The sequence below is a fragment of the Rhinopithecus bieti genome, unplaced genomic scaffold (genome assembly GCF_001698545.2).
Source record: "Rhinopithecus bieti isolate Rb0 unplaced genomic scaffold, ASM169854v2 scaffold_11919, whole genome shotgun sequence".
NCBI classification, from domain to species: Eukaryota; Metazoa; Chordata; class Mammalia; order Primates; family Cercopithecidae; genus Rhinopithecus; species Rhinopithecus bieti.
The window spans coordinates 675,655-697,788 of record NW_016807055.1 but is presented as its reverse complement, the minus strand read 5'-3'; the positions used below and the strand labels follow the sequence as shown (position 1 = coordinate 697,788).

General features: G+C 36.6%; 1 protein-coding gene across 1 annotated transcript in view; it reads left to right on the top strand.

Moving 5' to 3' along the window:
* Window positions 1-21,445, top strand: part of ARHGAP29 (Rho GTPase activating protein 29) — a 65,776-nt gene extending 44,331 nt beyond the window's left edge. Inside the window, 11 exon segments of the mRNA XM_017879784.1 lie at window positions 3,659-3,816; window positions 4,400-4,536; window positions 4,809-4,913; window positions 7,151-7,249; window positions 8,271-8,410; window positions 8,741-8,929; window positions 9,498-9,635; window positions 13,809-14,041; window positions 15,624-15,951; window positions 16,082-16,190; window positions 19,024-21,445. Coding sequence (XP_017735273.1) covers window positions 3,659-3,816; window positions 4,400-4,536; window positions 4,809-4,913; window positions 7,151-7,249; window positions 8,271-8,410; window positions 8,741-8,929; window positions 9,498-9,635; window positions 13,809-14,041; window positions 15,624-15,951; window positions 16,082-16,190; window positions 19,024-19,901 — 2,514 coding nt within the window. The 3' untranslated portion in view covers window positions 19,902-21,445.
* Window positions 21,446-22,134: the final 689 nt, after the last annotated feature.

Sequence of the window (22,134 nt, the reverse complement as noted above, 5' to 3'; positions counted from 1 at the left end):
CATATGAGAATGTCTTTATTTCATCTTCATTTCTGAAGGACACTTTCACTGGATATAGAATTCTACATACAGAAACCAGTTCTTTCACTGCTTTAAAAATATTGTTCCACTGCCTTATGGCATCCATAGTTTCTCATGAGATACCAGTAATCATTTTAATTATCATTCCCCAATTGTGGCATGTGTTTTTCTTTGGCTGCTTTTGTGGGATTTTTTTTTTTTTTTTTTTTTTGTCTTTGGTTTTATCTGTTTAAGACGTATCTAGACCTGGTTTTTGCTGTTTTTCCTTTTTTGGATTGGTTGAACTTCTTGAATCTACAAGTTTGACTCTTGCAAAATTTGAGAAGTTTTCAACTATTGTTTCTTCAATCTTTTTTTTTTTTTTTTTTTTTTTTTTTTTGTTAGTATTCTTTTTCCTCTTTCTCTGACACCCAGTGACTCAAACATTAGAGCTTTTGTTAATCTTCCGCAGTTCTGGAGGTCCTTTATTTTTTCCCCAAAGCTTTTTCCTCTTGGTTGTTTATACTGTTCTGTTGATCTGTCTTCAAGTTCACAGGCTCTTTTCCTTTGTTATCCCCATTCTCCCATACGGTGCGTCCAGTAAATTTTTTGTCCTGGATACTTTATTTTTCAGCAATAAATTTTCCTTTTGTTTCTTTACATCTTACATTTCTTTGCTGAGGCTTCTGTTTTTCCATGTTTCAAGATTATTTGCTCTACTTTTTTAAAACCTTTGTAATAGTTGTTCTAGAGTTTTCATCTGATCATCCCAAATCTGAGCCATATCAGTGTTGGTGTCCTTTTATTGTCTTTCGTCTTGGGAGTTGTTTAGATTTTCCTGGTTCTTTGTATGACAAGCAATTCTGAGTCATATCCTAGATATTTTCACTACTACTTTATTGACTCTGGGTCCTGTTTATAACCTATATTGAACATTAATTTTTTTTTTTCAATTTTAGCAACCATTTGATACAGTTAGGTTCATTTTCCAGCTTCTGTGTGACTCCCTTCCCAATCTTCTGGCTGGGAAGCTTAGGTCTGCCTATTCTGCTGTTCTCCCGGGCCAAGTATGGGGAGGATAAAGAGAAAAAAGTTACAGAAATTTCAGACCCCTCTCACTGTAGACACAGTTCATCTGGTCATAAAGGAGGATTTCCATCAGAGTTGGCATCTCTTCAGCTGCTACTGCCATCATTGTTGCTCCCACAGGATTATGTCTTAGGGATTTTGACTTGCTTAGGGTCTAAGGCAGAAGAGAAAACAAATATACAAAAGAAACCAAGGAGTTTTCTTCTACTGTTTAGTTACATCTCCCGTCACTGCTCCCCACTTTTGTTCCTTGGACCAGAAAGAACCTCTCTTGGTGCTCCTTTTGTCTACACTCAGTTTGTACTTTGGGAATTGGAGAATTGGGTAGGAGCTGAGCATGGGCTGGAAAACAGGGCAGGAGTAGATCGATTGCTGGACTGGTCATACCTCGAATTGTAGTTTTTTTCCGTTTAGTTTTCAGAGTCTTGATTTGTGCATTCTGTTCAGATTTTTAGGTGAATTCAGTGGGAGACTGGGGGGAGTTAGCTTACTGCATCTGAACCAGAAAACTTCGTTAAAATGTTCTTGAGTTTTAAAAATTGTATCTCATTTATTTTCCAAATTTTGATTAATTAATATATTATTTACTTAAAGAATCATGAAAGGATTTAACAGAATTATAAAATCCAGGATTTGAAATTACCTTAGAAGTCATTTAGGCCAATCATTTACCTTTGACACATTCCCTCCACCTCAAACAATAGCTAATGATAGCTAAGATTGACTCTGTACCTGCCAGTGTATTATGCTCTTGGTCTGCATTAATTCATTTAATTCTCACAAAAATCCTATCAAGTTTTTATCTCCATTTTACTGATGAGAAAACTAAAGTTTAGAATGCCTTCTCAAGATGCGGTCCTTGGTCATATTGCCATTACTTTGAGAGCCTATGAGGAATGCAGAATCTTGGGTTTCAACACAGATCCTTAGAATCATAATCTACATTTGGACAAGATCCCCAAGGTGATTCATTTGCACATTAACTTTTTCAATGCAGTTAATGAAGGTCACCTAGCGTGCAGGTTACCTTTAGGATCAAGAGAGTAAGCAGTTTACCTTTAGCTGGAGAATGCTCTAATATAGCCAGTTGCTAGAATTAAACTGCACCTTATGCAGTTCGAATTTTCTTTGTTTCTTGAAGGAGTTAGGGCACAAATAAGCTACTTTTTCTGTTATCTATACTTTTCAAATACTATTATGCAGAGTTGAGTATCCTTAGGGAAATGCCTGTCTACATTGAAAAGGACTTAGAGACTAATTATCCTATCATCTGGTATATCAAGAGAGATGAAGAAGAAACATGGCAGTCTTTGAAATAACATTAAGCTAATTGAAATTTAGCATTTATTCAGATTGTTTCCCTTAAATACCTTCCCCACAAAGAAGCCAGAGTGTCATTTTAAAGAATAAATCAGATCATGTTATATAGCTTTGTGTAAAATGCTCCACCAGCTTCCTGTTGCACTTAAATTCAGACACCTTGCCATAGTTTAGATGACTACTTTTTTTAGCTTTATCTTCAACCAGAGCTCTTTCCATATACTTCAACCATATTGACCTTTCATCTGTTTCTTGAGCATGACAAGCTCTTTCCCATTCACATTTGCACTACCTCCTCCTTTTGTTTGGATAGATCTCCATGAAGCTTTTCTTACATCGACCTGCAATTCAAATGTTACCTCCTCAGAGAGGCCTTCCTTAATTTACCATGTTGGAAATACCCTTCCACATACCTGGTCATACTGCATAATTTGACATTCTTATATAGTATTCATAGCATTTTTCAGTACCAGAAAGTATTTTATTTACATAATTTGTTACTTCTCTTGCATACCACCCTCAGGAGAGTGTAAAGGTCCATGCGAGTCAGTATGTCATCGGTTTGCTGTAATATACCCAAAGCCTAGGTTTTTGTGAACATCAAATTAGTTTATTCATGTAAGACTCTGAGAATGGGTCAGGCATATTGTATATACTTGTCAGCTGCTGCTATTGTTATTGTTGTTAGTAGAAGTGATGATAGTGATAATGTATTTAGGCATTTGTGAAACTCAGTGGAATAATGTATTTTGAATAGATTCAAGGTAATATCTAATTATAAGAACTGAGTACTGTAGTTCAGCACTTCTGTTTTTATAGGATTGAAAAAGTGAAAACAGTCTAAATAATAGTTCTTTGATTGGAAGTGTTTTCCCCATGTTTTTCTCTGAAGAGTTTAGGCAGTTGTGATCAGACCATCAGGATACAGAGATGAGGATCCTCAGAAACACATCCATCTCCTAAAATTGTGAACCAGTTGGGGCATGGGGTTTTTGAAGTTACTTTTGAACTTTTCAGCTAAAAGCCAGTTTTGCTGGAAATGATTACTCATAGATACTAGATTCAAACTACTTTTCTCCCTAATCTAGACATTATGCAAAATCAGGCATCATAGTATGCTCAGAGTGATATTCAGTGTTGTATGCTTCACTGTATGGCATTTTTATTGGTGCAGTCATTGAAATAAATGTATGTTTTATAGCATTCTATATATCATGAGTTACTCTGCCTTTTGTCTCTGTGTCCATAGGTAACAGTTAACCTCTTCAACATGCAGCATCTGCAGGCTGCTTCCCTTGCAGACAGTTTACAGTCTCTCTGTGATAGTGCCAAACTCTATGACCCAGGCCAAGAGTACAGTGAATTTGTCAAGGCCACAAATTCAACTGAAGAAGACAGAGTTGATGGGTGAGAATTAATGTACAGACAAAATTATTTCAAAATATAAAACACTTAATTGTTAAAGTTTCTATCTAGTACAAGGAGGTGTCTTTTCTAACTGACAAAATTAACTTAAAAATTTTCTGAGTTCTTTAAATATTGTTTTATGTTACCGAAGTAGATATATTTAAGGAACAGATGTAATTCACTAACAGTAAGCCTTTCCATTTTGACACAGACTTCTTTTATTTAAGAATTAAAAATCATTTGGGAATGTCATATGATGGCCGTACATGTTTTGAATGTCCACAGAATTTAACCTATGTTTTCCACAGAGGTCATGCTAGAAAAGTTAAACCATGCCATGAATTATTAACTATACTTCTGCTGTTCCTTCCTATGTTTCCACTGTAATAAGCACAAGTGATTAAAAAGTATTTGCGTCTCCTATAAGAAGCTGAACCATGTAGTATGATTTGTTTTAATATTTAGTTAAATTCATCTGTGATTATTAAATTAATAGATTTTCTAAACACAGAATGAAATAGGCTGATTATTAGTTATTCTTTGGAGTGTTGAGTTTTGTTTTTTGTCATTGTTGTTGTTTCAGAAATGTAAATAAACATTTAAATAGTTCCCAAACTTCTGAATTTGGACCTGCCAACTCTTTAGAGGATGTTGTACGCCTTCCTGACAGTTCTAATAAAATTGAAGAGGACAGATGCTCTAACAGTGCAGATATAACAGGTAGTTTTCCACACTAAAGAGAGTGCTAATTTATAAAAGATCAGATTGTTCAAATGTGATTGTTAAATTAATTTTGCTCTGGAATTTAAAATCAGGCCTTAGATTATAAATTTATGAGATCTTATTCACAGTTGTTACCATGGTTCCTTTCTTGAAGTTGATAATTGGTTATTGTTAAAGAAATTTGGATTGTCTCACTTGATAGAATGTCAGTATTTTACCTTATGAAATCCACCTGTAGCCAAGTTTTGACTTTGTTCTTTTTATTAAAGGTCCTTCCTTTATAAGATCATGGACATTTGGGATGTTTAGTGACTCTGAGAGTACTGGAGGGAGCAGCGAATCTAGATCTCTGGATTCAGAATCTATAAGTCCAGGTACATCAATATTTAAGTCTAGCAATGAAACTCATTGAAAGATCAGTCCTTTTTTGGGTATTTTTAACTACCTTGCTTTTATAGTGAACTTTCACACATAATAGAGAGGAAAGTGTACACTTTAAAAAATAGTTTTTAAAAACACCTTATATATTCGCTACTCAGCCTAAGAAATAGCTGGTTATCGGTATATTAGAAGCCCCTGTACACACCTCCTTGGTAACATTGCCCTATCTCCCACCAGAATAAACCATTATCCTGAAATGTTTTAAAAATATTCCCTAGCTATTTTAAATGTTTCTAGTACTTATATCTGGTGAAGTTTTGCTCTCTTCTGAATGTTATACAAATTAAATTACACTATTGTGACTTCATGTATTTTTTTTAAGATCTATGTGAATGTAGGTAGCCATCTTTATTTTCACTGCTGTATATTCTGTGACTGTAACTGTCATCTTTTGGATTGTTTGGTACTTAATTGCTATAATAAACAGTGTCATTTTGCTATTTCTGTGCCTACAACTACTTATTCTTGTTAATTTTTTACAAATGTGCTTTAAGATACTTTGATACAGATTATCTCAGGGTCCCCAGAGAGAAATAGAGTAAGCGTTTTGAATTCTCCATTAGTGGCTTCTAAGAGGGCGATTTGCCTAGGTTATACAGCTAGCAGGAGAAGAAGGTAGCAATTGAACTCATGAGATTCTTGCATCCAACATTCTTTCTTTACACCTCTACCAAAGACTGCTCCAGGCCCATTCTTTCTGGCAACGTTTCTTTCTTCTAGGATCTTAACAGATAGATTATAGGATTTAAGCCATTTCAGATTCCAAGGCCTTTTTCTTCTTTTACATATTGCAGAAGTTTTACTCATTTAGATAAATCTCTTATATTTAAAGTTAGAAAAATATTTTCACGCAGCGCTGGGTTTGTAGGATGATTATCACCTGCCACTTTGCTGCCTTCTTTTAAACTAGCACTGTTCAAGGAACATTCTGGAAATGTGAGCCTAATATTGAACTGAATATTTGTAATTAGCTTTGTAACAACAAACTGGTTCTAGGTAGCTCCAGAAATTATGACCCAATCTAGAGCAAGCCCCATATTATTTAGGATCCCATAAAACTTCATGTGGTAAAGACAAAATTTTAGAAACCACATCGCTTGATAAATGGGTGAAAACCTGGGAATGCCTTGCCTGGGAAAAAGGAAAATTGGAGACCTGTCAGCTGTCCTCAAATACTGGAAGTGAAAAGGGATTAAAGTTAGAGTACTTGTTTTCTCCATTTGGGAAAAATATGACCAAGCCTGGGATTTATAGGGAGGCAGATTTCTGTTCAGTAATGTAAGAAATGCATTTTACACTTAGAATAGTTATAAAATGGAGCAATACAACCTTGTGATTTATCAGTCATTGGGGGCACATTCAAAGTGAAAACTAGATAGCTAACTTTAAGCATATTGTGAAGAAGAATCCTTTGGTGAAGAGGATGTTCTTTAAAATCATTTGTAAAGGCTTTTCTAACTCTGAATTTGAAACTGTTAAGGCCTTGCATTAAGGTGAATTCTTCCACTTAGATGTAGGCCTGTGGAGAGGGAGTAAATAAAACTCATTCCCAGTTGAGCTGCTTCCAAACATGCTTTGATACATATGCAGTGTCCTTTGCTGACGTAGCTTGTATCCTGTGGTCTCAGCTCCCTGCCAGTATCACTGGGCTATTGTTCCTGGTTCCCAGTCTGCCGTCTTGCCAGTAACATAAATGTGATGTTACTGTTGGGTTGTTGTATTCAAAGATTTTTGTATCTTTTAGAAAGCTTTTGGTTTAATCGTATACATTTATAACTTATTTCAGCAAACATTTAACGACAGCTTTACTGTTGTGCCAGCTACTCTGTCACATATTAGGTGTTAGACATGAATGGAAAATATCAGCTATACTTGCGAAGTTTACAATATCTAATACTTTACCATCGGAAGTTGGCAGTAAAGTGTTATTGGACTACATGAGCCTCAGTTTTAAATTTGTTCAGGAAAGTCAGATTTGGTTAAATATCTTTTCATTTCCAGGAATGAGTATCAGAATTCCCTGTTACCCAGAGTATGAGAATGGAAGCAAATTTTTACATTGAAGCTAATAAAATAGTATGACTTTTGTCATTTCAAAAGTGTTTTCATTTCCTATTTCAAAGATTCTACAATGAATGGTCAGGTAATTGTATCCACAATTTTCTTTTAGGAGACTTTCATCGAAAGCTTCCACGAACACCATCCAGTGGAACTATGTCCTCTGCAGATGATCTAGATGAAAGAGAGCCATCTTCCCCTTCAGAAACTGGTATTGTATTTACCTGAATTAAGTCCCACTAAACCAGCTGAATCAGTAGCACTGCATGATATTAGAAAAATAGTATAATTTTAAAGAATCAATACTTTCTTGTGTATTAAAAAAAATTCACCATGACTTAAATATATCCCAACAATTATGTAGAAGTATGGGTTGATAATGTATTAATTAAATGTTACAAATACAAATATAAGAATAGGCAGCAAAACTACTGGATGTAAAATGTATTGGCATGGTGCTAAAATAACAGGCTAGATATCATGTGTTTTCATAAACCTAATACTATGACTTAGTGTTAAAAGGGTTGGGGTGCATAAAAATTCTAAAAAGCTCCTTCAAAAGAAACAATGCAAGAAACCAAGCAAGAAAACTAAGTAAGTGTACTTCTTGAGGACAAGGAAGTTGTGGATGTTGAAGGATAAAGTTAAATCAGTTACCTTAACAACTTGAATTAGAGGCGTATAAATTCGTTTTCTATGTTTAATGCCTACAGAATACCTGGTATTAATTTCCTAAATTAATGGAATATGTGACCTCCAGTATAATATTAATATGTAACTAGCTGATATTAACTATAATTTTATAGTAAATTAAGAAAGCTTTATCTGTAATGCAGATAATGCTCACACTCTTACCTCACACAGCTATTTTTCTTTGTTTATAGGGACTTTTTCTAATGCCTCCTATGACACCCTTCCCAGCTCTATGAAAGAGCATATTAATAACAGTAAAAATATGCTGATTCTGAAAACATTATGCCATGTTATTATTCATAGCAATGACTTGGTGATGACTTTTACTCATAGCTAAAATGCTTGATAAATGTGCCTCTTAAGAGATCTATAAATTGGACCTATAAATTGGATGCTAAGCAGCTATTTTGATATTACAGATTCAAAGCTTTTTATAATATATGAACGTTTACAGGGTTTAAAGATTATTCAAAATATGGTATCACATGGTATAATTTTTCTATCATTTTACAATTTTTATAAACGATTTCTCTCGCAAGGACCCAATTCCCTTGGAACATTTAAGAAAACATTGATGTCAAAGGCAGCTCTCACACACAAGTTTCGCAAATTGAGATCCCCCACGAAATGTAGGGATTGTGAAGGCATTGTAGTGTTCCAAGGTGTTGAATGTGAAGAGGTAAGATCTTTGTGGAATTGTGTTGGCCCTTTTATGCTTTTTGTTTTCTACTTTTTTGTTATTAATTTTACTTTTTAGGATCTTTTACAAATATATGTTTAATAAATTGTTCTGCAGTATGCCTTCTATACTTTTATGTTTTGTTTTGTTGTTAAATCTGTTTCAAATAGCACAAGTAATACCCCTTAAACTCACTTTTGTTGTGTTACCCTCAAATAGCACAAGTAATACCCCTTAAACTCACTTTTGTTGTGTTACCCTCCACCTGCAGTTTGCCCAGTTGTGAATAGTTTTAAGGTTAACCAGTTTCAAACTATCATTTTCTTGTAGTGTCTCCTTGTTTGTCATCGAAAGTGTTTGGAAAATTTAGTCATTATTTGTGGTCATCAGAAACTTCCAGGAAAAATACAATTATTTGGAGCAGAATTCACACAAGTTGCAAAAAAGGAACCAGATGGTATCCCTTTTATACTCAAAATATGTGCCTCAGAGATTGAAAATAGAGCTTTGTGTCTACAGGTACATTATAACTCTTAAAATTTTAAAAAGCATAAATGCCTGTGTAACCTATTCTAATGAAAAGGAGACTTTAAAGGAAAATAATGTTCAGGGCTTTTTTTTGTTTTGTTTTGTTTCTGAGACAGGGTCTCACTCTTTTGCCCAGGCTGGAGTACAGTGGCATGATCACTGCTCACTGTAGCCTTGACCTCACAGGCTCAAGCAACCCTCCCACTTCAGCCTCCTGAGTAACTGGGACCACAGGCATGTGCCACCACGCCTGGCTAATTTTAAAAAAAAATGTCTGTAGAGATGGGGTCTCCTTATGTTGCCCAGACTGGTGGTCTTGAACTCTAGGCTCAAGTGATATTCCCGCCTCCGCCTCCCAGGCACCTGGCCAATGCACACTCTTTAATAACTAAATTTTTTCAGATTTCTACAGAAAATGTTACCTCATTTGGCCTTGAATAGTTTTTTCTAAAATACTAATAACATTTGAAATAGAATGAAAAGATTGAAACTCAAATATATGTAGATTTAGCCATTTGTACTAAAGAATTTTGCAAAATTTTTTTCTTTTCTATTGAAGGGAATTTATCGTGTGTGTGGAAACAAAATAAAGACTGAAAAACTGTGTCAAGCTTTGGAAAATGGAATGCACTTGGTAGACATTTCAGAATTTAGTTCACATGATATCTGTGACGTCTTGAAGTTATATCTTCGGCAGGTAAAATTTTTACCCTTGAAACCCACCATTAAATTAAAGACAGCAAAACTCTGGTTTGTATTTTGCTGATAACATTTGCTACACATGTTTTTTCATTGGCATAGACGGTATGGGTGTCTTGCTGATTATTAGTGCATGGGTCAAAGAGTATATGAAATACATGTACAGTTTAAAGAAAATAAAACAAACTCATCTCCCATCATCCACCTTAAGAAAATAGAATATTACTGTACCTTATAAAAAACCCCCATGTTCCTCTTCCAAGTTACATCCGCCTAACTCCACCAAAGAGGTCTTTAATAATCATAACTCTCTCTCTTTTCTTAATAGTTTTAATACTTGTTATTTATTCCTAAACAATATATTGTTAACCTTTGGAAAATTGACTTGAAAGCATAAATCTAGCTGTGTAAGGCAATCCCAGTATCCACACAGTTACATGAAGTAAATAAAATAGTGTCTGGATCGTAGGCTGGCTTTGCCTTCATTGATATTTTAAAATAGCCATTGTGATAGGGTAGTGGTCAAGATCATGAATGTGTCCTGGGAACACGTAATTTACTACATTTGGAACATCTGAAAGGACTGTCCTGTAAGCTGGGTACTGCCCATTCTAGCAGGAATATGGTCAGGGAGTAGGCTCTCTCTTTTTTTTTTCTCACTGTTAAACCTGTAGTTTGCAGGAGTAGGTCCAAAGACCTACTCGGTGGGACGAAATAAATGGCTTTAGTAGCATCAAGCAGCAGCTCATGGAGGGATTGCAAAAAGTTAATCAGCACATTGTCATGAGACAAGTACAAAAAAAGATCTGAGCCAAGCTTAGCTGATACTCTGTCCTCGGTGAAAATGAAGAGATGATGTCAGAGAATAGCGATGATAGTCCTCAACATACCAATCTCTGCAGTTCTGTTGCTCCCAGCTGGATCCTTTAAAAAAAATTTTTTTTAATTGACATGTAATAATTGTACACATTTATAGAGTACACAGTGATGTTTTGGTATATGTAATGCATAGTGATCAGCTCAGGGTAATTAGCCCAGCCGTCATCTCAAACATTTATCATTTCTCCATTTTGGGAACGTTCAACACCCTCCTTTTAGTTATTTGAAAGTATGTAATATATTATTGTTAACTACAGTCATCTTACAGTGGTATAAAACACCAGAACTTACTCCTCCCTATCTAGCTACAATTTTGTACTGGATTTTTAAAAGTATGGTAACTAGCTGCCATCCTGGGATATCTCTTCTACCTTCTCCTCATTTTTGAGGAAATGCCTGTCATGTCTTCCCTTTTTTTGTTGTTTTGTTTTGTTTTGTTTTGTTTTATTCTCCTGTTTTGGTCATGCCCATACTTGAGCAAGGTAGAATAGGAGTAAATATTTAAAACCTTATTTATCCATGAATGTCTTTATATTCTAGTCTCTTGAATGGAAATATCATAGTGTTGATAGTGTGGAAGGTTCTAATATTCTAGGCTGAAAATTATTTTTCTTCAGAAATTCAAAGGTGTTTTTTTGTTGTCTTTGAAGCCTGAAATCCTTCTCATTTCTAACTCCTTGTATGTGGCCTATGATTTTGTCTCTGAAAGCTTGTAGAATCTTCTTTTTTTCCCCTTATCCTAAAATTGTATAAGTATGTGTTTTGATGTGGGTATATTTTATCCACTATTCAGGGCACTCCATGAGCACTGCCAATCCTGGTTAGTCCTTTAGTTTTTGGAACTTCTCATTTTGCTGCTCATTTCCTCCCCTCTATTTTCTCTTTGCTTTCCATCTGGAACTCTTATTTGGATATTTGACAATCTGGACAGGTTCTCAAGTTCCCTTATCTTTTCTCTATCATTCATTTCTTTTTTTGTTTTCTTACAACACTTTCTAAGAGATTTCCTCAGCTTTATCTTTCTTCCTTGCTGTGAGCTATTTCATTCCTGGTATCATGTTTCAATTTTCCAAAACTGTGGTTTTTGTTCCTTTTGCAACTTTCTTCCTTTTTTAATGACTGCAATATCTGAGGATATTTATAGTTTGTTTTTTTTTTTTTAAGTATTCTTTTCTTGGCTTATTCTCTAGCCTTGCCCAATAGAAATATAATGTGAGCCACATATTACAATATTAAATTTTCTAATAGCCACATAAACAAACAGGTGAAATTAGTTTAATATTTTACTTAAACTGAAAATACCATTTGAACATTTAATCAGTATTTTTAAATTATTAATGAAATAATTTTACCTTTTTTTGTTATTGAGTCTTTAAAATCTACTGTGTTTTGTTCATTTAAAGTACATTTCAGTTTAGACCAGCCACGTTTCCAGTGCTCAGTAGCCGTATGTGCCTTGTGGCCACCATATTAACAGTACAGTCCTAGACCTTTATGGGTTTTTTTTTTCTACTCATTTGGATTTCTGTCTCCATGGTTGTCTGCTTAAAATGAAAGAGTTGAAAATTGAATCTCTTTCGAAGCTCCTGAACACATGAAATCTTTGAAGACTTTGAGCTTTATTGTAGGGTGATGTAGGTGGACTGTTTGGGAAACAACTTGATGCCTCTATCGCTATAGGTTTCTGTTCGTGGGGGAGTCTGATACCCCAGAGAAGGGTCTTTCCTTGCCTAGAGTGTGGTACCAGTCCTGTAAGAGCCAAGCAGGCTAAGATCTCAGGATCTCTATGTTTAGAACGGCATGTGTAGCCACTAAATCCCCATTTTCAGATAGTTGCCCATCTGTCCTTTGTGTTTGACGTTGCCCATCCAGAGACTCTTTTGTTTTATACTGCCTGGAGAAGAAACCTTGAGACTTCTCGGGAAGGGGCTGCTCAGAAGGGTCAAGTGGCAACAGGAATCTACAGATCTAAGCCGTCTCAGATAGCCCACGCTCCAGCAGATTCAGAAGACCTAGTGCTGACAGTCCCTGAGTCTCCTTAGGATTCTGTCAGTCATGTTGGTTCACAGTTTGAGATTTCAGCTTACTCAGAGCTGCTAAGTCAGTATTTGTTCATTTGCTCTTCAACTCTTCAGCTTATGAAGTCATGCTTTCATCTCCTCTCCTATTCTCTCAATCCTGTGGGCTTACTGTATTTTAGTGGGATTGCAGGGAAAGAAATTGGGTATAATTGTTGAATCTACCATGTTAGCCCAGGAAACTACTGGTGTATCTTTAATCACATTTTACAGGACTCTTAGCTGAAAAATGGAGGCCAAGTAGCTTTGAATGACTATAAATCTCGTAATGAATCATCCTTTATCTCTTCTAGCCAGGCAAGGAGAGGAAATGAATAGGGTCCAATACTATCATCTCTCATTCTGTTTGAGGAATATTATGTGATGGAGACTTTCTTGTGAGAAAGCATGTTCCATTCTTAAAACAATGTTAGAGAGTAGCCTTAATGCTACTCATTTACTGTGTAGGAAATCTGCAGCTCCAAGAGGTGTTAAGTGACTTCCTTCAGATCCCAGAGTGGTGTAGGTAGAAATTGATCTCAAGGCTGCCCCTCTCTAGGACCAGCAGAGGAAACCAGAGAAAGGGGCACCTACCTCACCAGCAATAAAATAGGACATCACGTAGTAGTTAGAGGTACCCTGTGTTTCATCACAGAGCAAGTGGAAACATTGAAATTCGTTATGACACCAGGCAGATCAAAATGGCATGCCCTTTGTTAGTTTGAGAAGGTACTTTTTCTTTTGACCTATTTATGACAATTCTCAAGGTGTGTTAAAAAATTAGATAAATAAAATGTTGACAGTGTTTTCTTGCTGTTTCTCTCATATCAAGAAAATTCAGTTTATTTGCCTTTTTAATTAATTTGACTTATTTTATGCATTATCCTGGGTTTTATTTCAATAAAACAGTTGAAGATCATACTAACTTTGGGGGAGTCCTGAATGTAATTGGTATAGGATATATATCAGACTTGTAAAATTCCATCATGCAGCTTTAGGTTTAGTTTTACTGATTATCAGTTAAGTCGTTTTTAATACAGATACAATTTATGATGATGATTCTAGGTTTACTTTATAGACTACATCTGTAGCAAACATTTACGTTACTAAATGTGGATTGACTTTAAATCTTCTTAATGTAAAGGGACATCCTAAATCATTCTGTAACTGTTAGTAATAGTTGATTATTAACAGAAAACAAGAGTACTCACCCCAATGTAATTTTATTTCTTTAGCTCCCGGAACCATTTATTTTATTTCGATTGTACAAGGAATTTATAGACCTTGCAAAAGAGATCCAACATGTAAATGAAGAGCAAGATACAAAAAAGGATAGTCTTGAAGACAAAAAATGGCCAAATATGTGTATAGAAATAAACCGAATTCTTCTAAAAATCAAAGACCTTCTGAGACAATTGCCAGCATCAAATTTTAACAGTCTTCATTTCCTTATAGTACATCTAAAGCGGTAAGAATTTTATATAACTAGGACATTCATTAATGGGCAATTGATTTTGTTTTGTTTTGTTTTAATGGTGGTAAAATCTAAAATCCACATAACAAAATTTACCTTCTTAGCCCATTCTTTTTTTTTTTTTTTTTTTTTTTTTTTTTGGGAGACGGAGTCTTGCTGTGTCGCCCCCAGGCTGGAGTAACAGTGGGCAAGATCTTGCTTCACTGCAACCTCATCCGCCTCCTGGGTTTCAAGTGATTCTCTGCCTCAGCCTCCCCGAGGTAGCTGGGAATACAGGGTGCCACGCCACCCATGCCCAGCTAATTTTGTATTTTTAGTAGAGGCAGGGTTTCAACATACTGGCCAGGCTGGTCTCGAACTCCTGACCTCATGATCTTCCCACCTCAGTCTCCCAAAGTGCTGGGATTACAGGTGTGAGCCATCACGCCTGGTACTACTTAGCCGTTCTTAAGTGTTAAGTGTGTTCATATTGTTGCAGTGTTACTTTTAAAATGAACATTTCATCTCCAATCTGTGTAAGGGAAGGGGAGACATTGAAGATATATGTACTTGCAGCCAACATGGTTCCCTCAGATGCCTCCTGTGTGCCAGGCTCTGGCTGGCTAAACAAGGATGAAAACATAGGGCTTCAGCCATCTGTTGGTCTCATCAGCTGCAGGGACAGATCTGCAGACCAGCAGAGTACAGCATCATTGTTCTAACAGCTATGTACAGCATGCAGAGGAAGATTGTGTGGTCAGGGCATAAATCAGAGGAGATAGCCCTTGAATCAGACTTACAGAACCAAGTAGTATCTTGGTGGGCAAAATTACACAGAAGAGCATTCCAGGCACAAAGTCACAGACGTGGAGATACAAGAGCACGTTGTACATCTGAGAAATACAAGTGAATTGGTTAGGCTGCAATACAGCAAGGAGTAGCAGAAACTGAGCCAGGTAGAGGCCTGATAAAGTCTTGCATGCCTGGTAGGTGCACTGACCATCTTGCTTCGGTACGCACTAAAGAATTTTGAGCTAGGGATTTGACAGGCTCAGATTTGCCTTTTAGATATTTTGGCAGTGATATGGAAACTAGGTTGGAGAGGAGGCCTTTATTACAATTCAGATCTCCTTGAATAATCATAGAAATAAAAGGTGGTAAGAGCTTCAAGTGAGGCCAGAGGAGTGGGGATGGTGTTGGAACTGAGATCTTCAGAAGGGAGAATCATCTAGACTTGAAGACTGGAGATGGGTAGTGAGAGAACTGACAGTGATGTTTAGGTTCCCAGTATAAGGACTTGGGAGGATATACCATATACTGAGATGGGAGCAGTTTTTAGGGGTATTTTTTCTTTCTGCTAGTAAAACTGTAGTACTTCCTTCTACTTGAAATTTATTTCAATACTGTGAAACTGTGAAACTCTATTTGGCATGTGGTCAATATTTTAATCAAATAAATATAACCTTTTCCTAGACTTTTTTCCCCTAGTATTCTTATGCAGCTCATTTTTCCTCCACCCTCTCTATTCCATAGTAAACTACAGTTAAGGAACTCTTATAGGCAAATCTCATGCAACTATATGTGTTCTACTTTGCAGGGTAGTAGATCATGCAGAAGAAAACAAGATGAACTCCAAAAACTTGGGGGTGATATTTGGACCAAGTCTCATCAGGCCAAGGCCTACAACTGCTCCTATCACCATCTCCTCCCTTGCCGAGTATTCAAACCAAGCACGCTTGGTGGAGTTCCTCATTACTCACTCACAGAAGATCTTCGATGGGGCCCTACAGCCGCAACATGTCATGTGTAGCACAGGTGTTTTTTCACCTCAGGTTGATCAAGGCTGTTTTCCAAAGCCTCTGTTATCACCAGAAGAAAGAGACCCTGAACGTTCCATGAAGTCACTATTTTTTCCTTCAAAGGAAGTGAGTTTGACCTTTATGGAATTATATTAGAACTTTGTAATGTTTATGTTAATAAGTTAAAAATCTTTGAACTCTTTATTTTGAGGTTGTGTTTTACTTCTTCCATTTTAAAATTATCTTCCATCAACAGGATATCCATACTTCAGAGAGTGAAAGCAAAATTTTTGAACGAGCTACATCATTTGAGGAGTCAGAACGCAAGCAAAATGCGTTAGAAAAATGTGATGCATGTCTCAGTGGTGAGTAGCCATGTTAAAAGAAAATGTTTGCTGACTTAAAACTTTGCCAGTAGAACCATGATTAAAGTCAAGGTGAGGGGTGATGAGGGAAGCCAGAGAATAAAGCTTCGTTAGTTAACAAATCTTGACTAGCCATTGAGAAAGTTGCCTTTTAGTGTACCTTGCATTTAAATGAATGTCATTCTTCATAAAAGTCTTTCTTGTAATAAGGACATCTTGGAGCTCATAATGTTTTTTGTGTTCCTTCTGAATTTTGTTTTCGTTTCTGCATTTTGCCATCAGCTAAAATCAAGGTAGAAATGTGTTGAGCAATGTGATATTCATTAGTATCTTCTGGTTCCATCATTCAGTGCATTGAACTAACTGTTCATACAGAGTCAAACTAGACTCTTCAAAAAATTTAGAGTCCTCCTTTTTTTTTTTTTGACATGCTTTTTACCTGTGGCCTACATTTAACCCATTAAACACAGAGATGTGTATGTATTTTTTATTTCCTTGACTACAGGCATTTTATTCACTTATTTTCTCTTTATAATATTAGTTGCTGTCATTGCTAGTTGTTAAGCTGGTGGCAAAGCTTCCATTTGTATTGTCATTTCTACATTGTTATAGCTAAATTCCAGGTTTTTACATTGCAGCAATATATGTTAAATTTAATGTGTAGTCAAGTATCAGTGAACATAGGGTCTAAAAAGGAAAGGAGTGACGGACATGGTGGCTCACACCTGTAATCCCAGCACTTTGGGAGGCCAAGGCGGGCAGATCACCTGAGGTCAGGAGTTTGAGACCAGCTTGGCCAACATGGTGAAACCCCATCTCTACTAAAAATACAAAAAATAGCCAGGCATGGTGATGGGTACCTGTAATCCCAGCTACTCAGGAGGCTGAAGCAGGAGAATCACTTGAACCCTAGAGGCAGAGGTTGCAGTGAGCTGAGAATGTGACAAGTGAAACTCCGTCTCAAAAAAAAAAGGGAAAGGAACTAACACTTACCAGGTACCTGCCTGTTCTGTGCTAAGCACTGTGCTTATTTGTTTGACTCTATTTGATCACCATAATAGTTCTGTGCTATAAAGAGCATTATCCTCATTCAGCCCATAACTAACCATCTGAAAGAGACTTAAGTAATGCCAAAGATTGTGCTCCTAATACATTTGAACCCAGTTCTGATTGCTAAACCTAACTTTTTTCACTATCCCATGAAGCTCTTAGGAACAGTAATAATAATAAATGTCACTTTCCAGTGTTTATTACATACAACATAATTTTAAGCACTTTTCCTAGTAGATCATTTAGATCACACAGCAACATAGATACACATAGGAGTCTTTTTTCACAGATGAAGACACATGGGACAGTGGGATTGCCTAGCCCAGTGCAGAAGTGGCAGGCAGGGCTGAGCCAGGACCCAGGCAACTGTGCTTCAGAGTCTGTCCTCTTCTCCATTATCCTCTAAGTTTTTCCCTTAGAAATTTAAGAATATACGTTGGTGCTTACAGTTCAATTGCAAGGAACCAGGTCCCTTAGAATCCTCTATAAATGTGTGGAGGACCCGGGAAAGCAAATCAAAAGAGCTTTGGGCCGGGTGTGGTGGCTCACACCTATAATCCCAACACTTTGGGAGGCCGGAGTGTGCGGATCTTCAAGTCAGGAGTTCAGGACCTGGCCAACATGGTGAAACCCTGTCTCTATTAAAAATACAAAAATTATCTGGGCATGGTGGCAGGCACCTGTAGTCTCAGCTATTCAGGAGAGTGAGGCAAGAGAATCACCTGAACCCAGGAGGCGGAGGTTGCAGTGAACCAAGATAATGCCACTGTACTCCAGCCTGGGTGACAGAGTGAGACTCTGTCTCAAAAAACAAAAATGAAACAAAACAAAAAAAAAAGAGCCTTGGAGCCCAGGGAAGAGAGGCCAGCAGTCCCAGGTGTAGAAGAAGGTCAGATGAGACGACTACCGAAAAGTTACTCTGGTGGGTACCTGTCTGTAAACCACTGCCTAAGAGATGTGGGTGAAGGACTGGGTGGCAGGGAAAGGATTGCATGCTGTGCTTGGGGCCGGCTGCAGCTCAAAGTCAGGATGGCATCAAGGCACGGAGTTGGTGGATGTGTTTTGGCAGTGAACAGAAAAGCAGGAGAATGGAGGGCTGGAACATTCCTGGAATTGGAATTTTTTAGGATAGATGCAGGAACTGAGGCTTTTAAGTGAGAAAACATGGACTGTGGGTTCAGACTGTAGAAGAAAGAAAATCTGGGAGCAGATGGGGAAAATGGCATTTTTTAACTTAAAAGCATTCAGCCTTCATTTGACAGAATGGATGTTATGCTTTATTAGTTGATCAGATAAGGAGAGCATCTAAGTAATCTAATGTGATATGCTGTCACTGGGTTGAGTGTAATTGAAAAGCAGATTGAAGGAGTTGGCAAAATCCTTGGGATTCAGGGCACAGTTACATCTGGTTGGTGTGTAAATCAGTGCCACTTTTCTGAGGTTAATTTTCCCATGTCTACCTGTTGACATTGTGATAGTCTTTTGACCCAGAAAGTACTTGCTCATGCACAGCACTTAAAAGGAAGTTACTCAGCAAGTGTTTTTTTGTATTTTGTAGCTGTTCATATTGATTTAAATGAGTAAAAAATTTGAACTTTTAAATTCAATATACACCTTTAATACTGTGCAAGTGTTTAACTCCTCTGCATAGATAACTGAGAATATTACTTTAGAAAAAATATATAAGACTCGTATTGTCTTGATACAGTGTTCATCTCTAACTCATTCAGACTCTCTTATTAACCATGTGCCATGAACTTAAATAGATTACTTTCATTTTCAGACAAAGCACAGTTGCTTCTAGACCAGGAGATTGAATCAGCATCCCAAAAGATAGAAGATGGTAAAACCCCTAAGCCACTTTCTCTGAAATCTGATAGGTCATCAACAAACTGTGTGGAGAGGCATACTCCAAGGACCAAGATTAGACCTGTAAGTTTGCCTGTAGATAGACTACTTCTTGCAAGCCCTCCTAAGGAGAGAAATGGCAGAAATATGGGAAATGTAAATTTAGACAAGTTTTGCAAGAATCCTGCCTTCGAAGGAGTTAATAAAACTGCTACTACTGTTTGTTCCAAATTTAATGGCTTTGACCAACAAACTCTACAAAAAATTCAGGACAAACAGTATGAACAAAACAGCCTAACTGCCAAGACTACAATGATCATGCCCAGTGCACTCCAGGAAAAAGGAGTGACAACAAGCCTCCAGATTAGTGGAGACCATTCTGTCAATGCCACTCAGCCCAGTAAGCCATACACAGAGCCAGTCAGGTCAGTGAGAGAGGCATCTGAGAGACGGTCTTCGGATTCCTACCCTCTCGCTCCTGTCAGAGCACCCAGAACACTGCAGCCTCAACATTGGACAACATTTTATAAACCACATGCTCCCGCCATCAGTATCAGGGGGAATGAGGAGAAGCCAGCTTCACCCTCAGCAGCAGTGCCTCCTGGCACAGCTCACGATCCCCAGGGTCTCATGGTGAAGTCAAGGCCAGACCCAGACAAAGCATCAGCTTGTCCTGGGCAGGCAACTGGTCAACCTAAAGAAGACTCTGAGGAGCTTGGCTTGCCTGATGTGAATCCAACATGTCAGAGACCAAGGCTAAAACGAATGCAACAGTTTGAAGACCTCGAAGATGAAATTCCACAATTTGTGTAGGGTTGTCAAATTTCAGGGGTTTTTTTGTTGTTGTTGTTGTTGTGTTATTTTGTGGTATTGTGCTTATTTTGTGAAAGAGTGTTTTGACAGGGCCCCTTTTGTATAGGACTGCCAAATCATGGGTTTTGCCTTTTGTTGTATTGTGTTATCCTCTGTTGGTAATACTGAATGGTAGAATGTTTTGATAGGGTCACGTTTGTGCCTCACTGGAATTATCTTTAAATTCTGTATTTTTGAAGTTGTGAATAAGATAGGTGGATTCATAGTTTTTAAAGTTCAGTTGACTTTCCCCACCAAATGGTCCATTTGAATGCATCCCTAATATATGATAATAGTTCTCAACTAATAGGTGCAATTTGGGAAAATCAGGTTTATTTTTTGGAGTGAAACTATTATAAGTGCTTATTTATAAAAGGAATGTTTCTGAATGCAAGTGCCTAAAAAGATTTTGTTGGTATGAATATGTTTTTTCACACAACTTTATACTGCATCTTTTACATTTGTGCTTTTTTAAGATACGTATGTAAGCTCTTATTTTTCAATTGGCAATTCACTTAATTTGTAAATGTTTACATAATGGCCAGAAGGCTTGCAAATCTGTATTTAATTGCATTTTAATTAATTGCCAGTTTTTACATGTGATAGTCAATTAAATTGTATAAAGAAAATGCACTTAAACCTGTTTCTGAATTATATAGTTCAGTTATATTGTATTTGGCATTAGATGGTTTTAATACATTTGATAGTTTTTTCACCCCTTGGCTTTATTTTATATAAACTTTTATTATTCAGCAGTTCTGAACTTTTGGTATTTTATAAATGGTCCAAAAAATGCTTGTTTCAGAAGTTTTAAATTCAGTGCATTTCCTCTTGATTTGTCTGGGTTAAAACTATTCCTTTTGTATGAAATGTTTTGACTTATGAATCATCTTATGTACTTGTTCTACCTGGATTGTCAACCATCGAAAGTGTATATTCCATCCAAATCAAGCTAAAATTTATTTAAGTTGATTCTGAGAGTACAGGTCAGTAAGCCTCATTATTTGGAATTTGAGAGAAGGTATAGGTGATTGGATCTGTTTCATTTATAAAATGTCCAGTTTTTAGGACTAGTACATCCCTGTTATTTTCTGGGTTTTATCATTTTGTCTAAAATAGGATATAAAAGGGACAAAAAATAAGTAGACTGTTTTTGTATGTGTGAATTATATTTCTACTAAATGTTTTTATATGACTGTTACACTTGATAATATATATATATATATATCAACTTGTTAAATTATTTCAAGTTCTCGTGGCTTCTTTTCAATTGTTGGCTATTACAGTACGAGAATTTAAGGTTAACCATTGGCTTAGAAGTCAACACCTGGGATCATACATCCCTTGACTACAATGTGGAATGAATTTTACGGAAACTTGTTTTATAGTTCTATGTGATGTGAAGGTCTAGGGAGCAATAACCAGCCCTTTTTTTTCCTGAAGCCTTGTTTTTAGTCCTCATTGTACAAAATATAAAAGAATCATATTGCTGTGAATACCTAAAAGGAAAATTAGAGCCAATGTGTATTGAGCCTTCTCTGTGTGCCAGGAACTTTGCCAAGTTGCTACATGGATTATTTTATTTCAAGTCCAGAGCAACCTGTAATGGGTGGGTAATCATGTTATTATTTCTGTGTTACAGGTAAGGAAACTAAAGCTTAGTTAAATGACTTGCTTCTGTGTTCCACAGGTAGAGACAAATCTCAAATATAGGGCTGTCAGATTTTGATGGTTAGTGCTCTTAATGACTGATTACTAAATGATATCTGGTAGTTTTTAACAATAGAAAATGCAACTTCAAAAATTTTTTATTGTGGTAAAATACACGTAACATTTACCATTTTTAAGTATATTGTTTGAACCATTTTTCAGCATATAGTTCAGTGGCATTAAGTATATTCACATTGTTTTGCAACCATGAGCACCTATTCATCTGCAGAACATTATCATCATCCTATACTAAAACTTAGAAAATGTACTTTTAAACTTCTTCAGTTTTCTTTTAATATATGGAGACAACCCAAAGCTTATATCATGTAATAAACTTACTTCTCTGTTTTCCCTCACAGCTCAAAAATGAGAATTTCACTTTTGGGTCCTTTCTGCCTTTAGGGTTCCCTGGCACTTTGTCCAGCTTAGAGCCTTAAGCCTCTAGATGCTTTCTAGTTTCTTGGGGCTCTGAGGCAAGTATCTC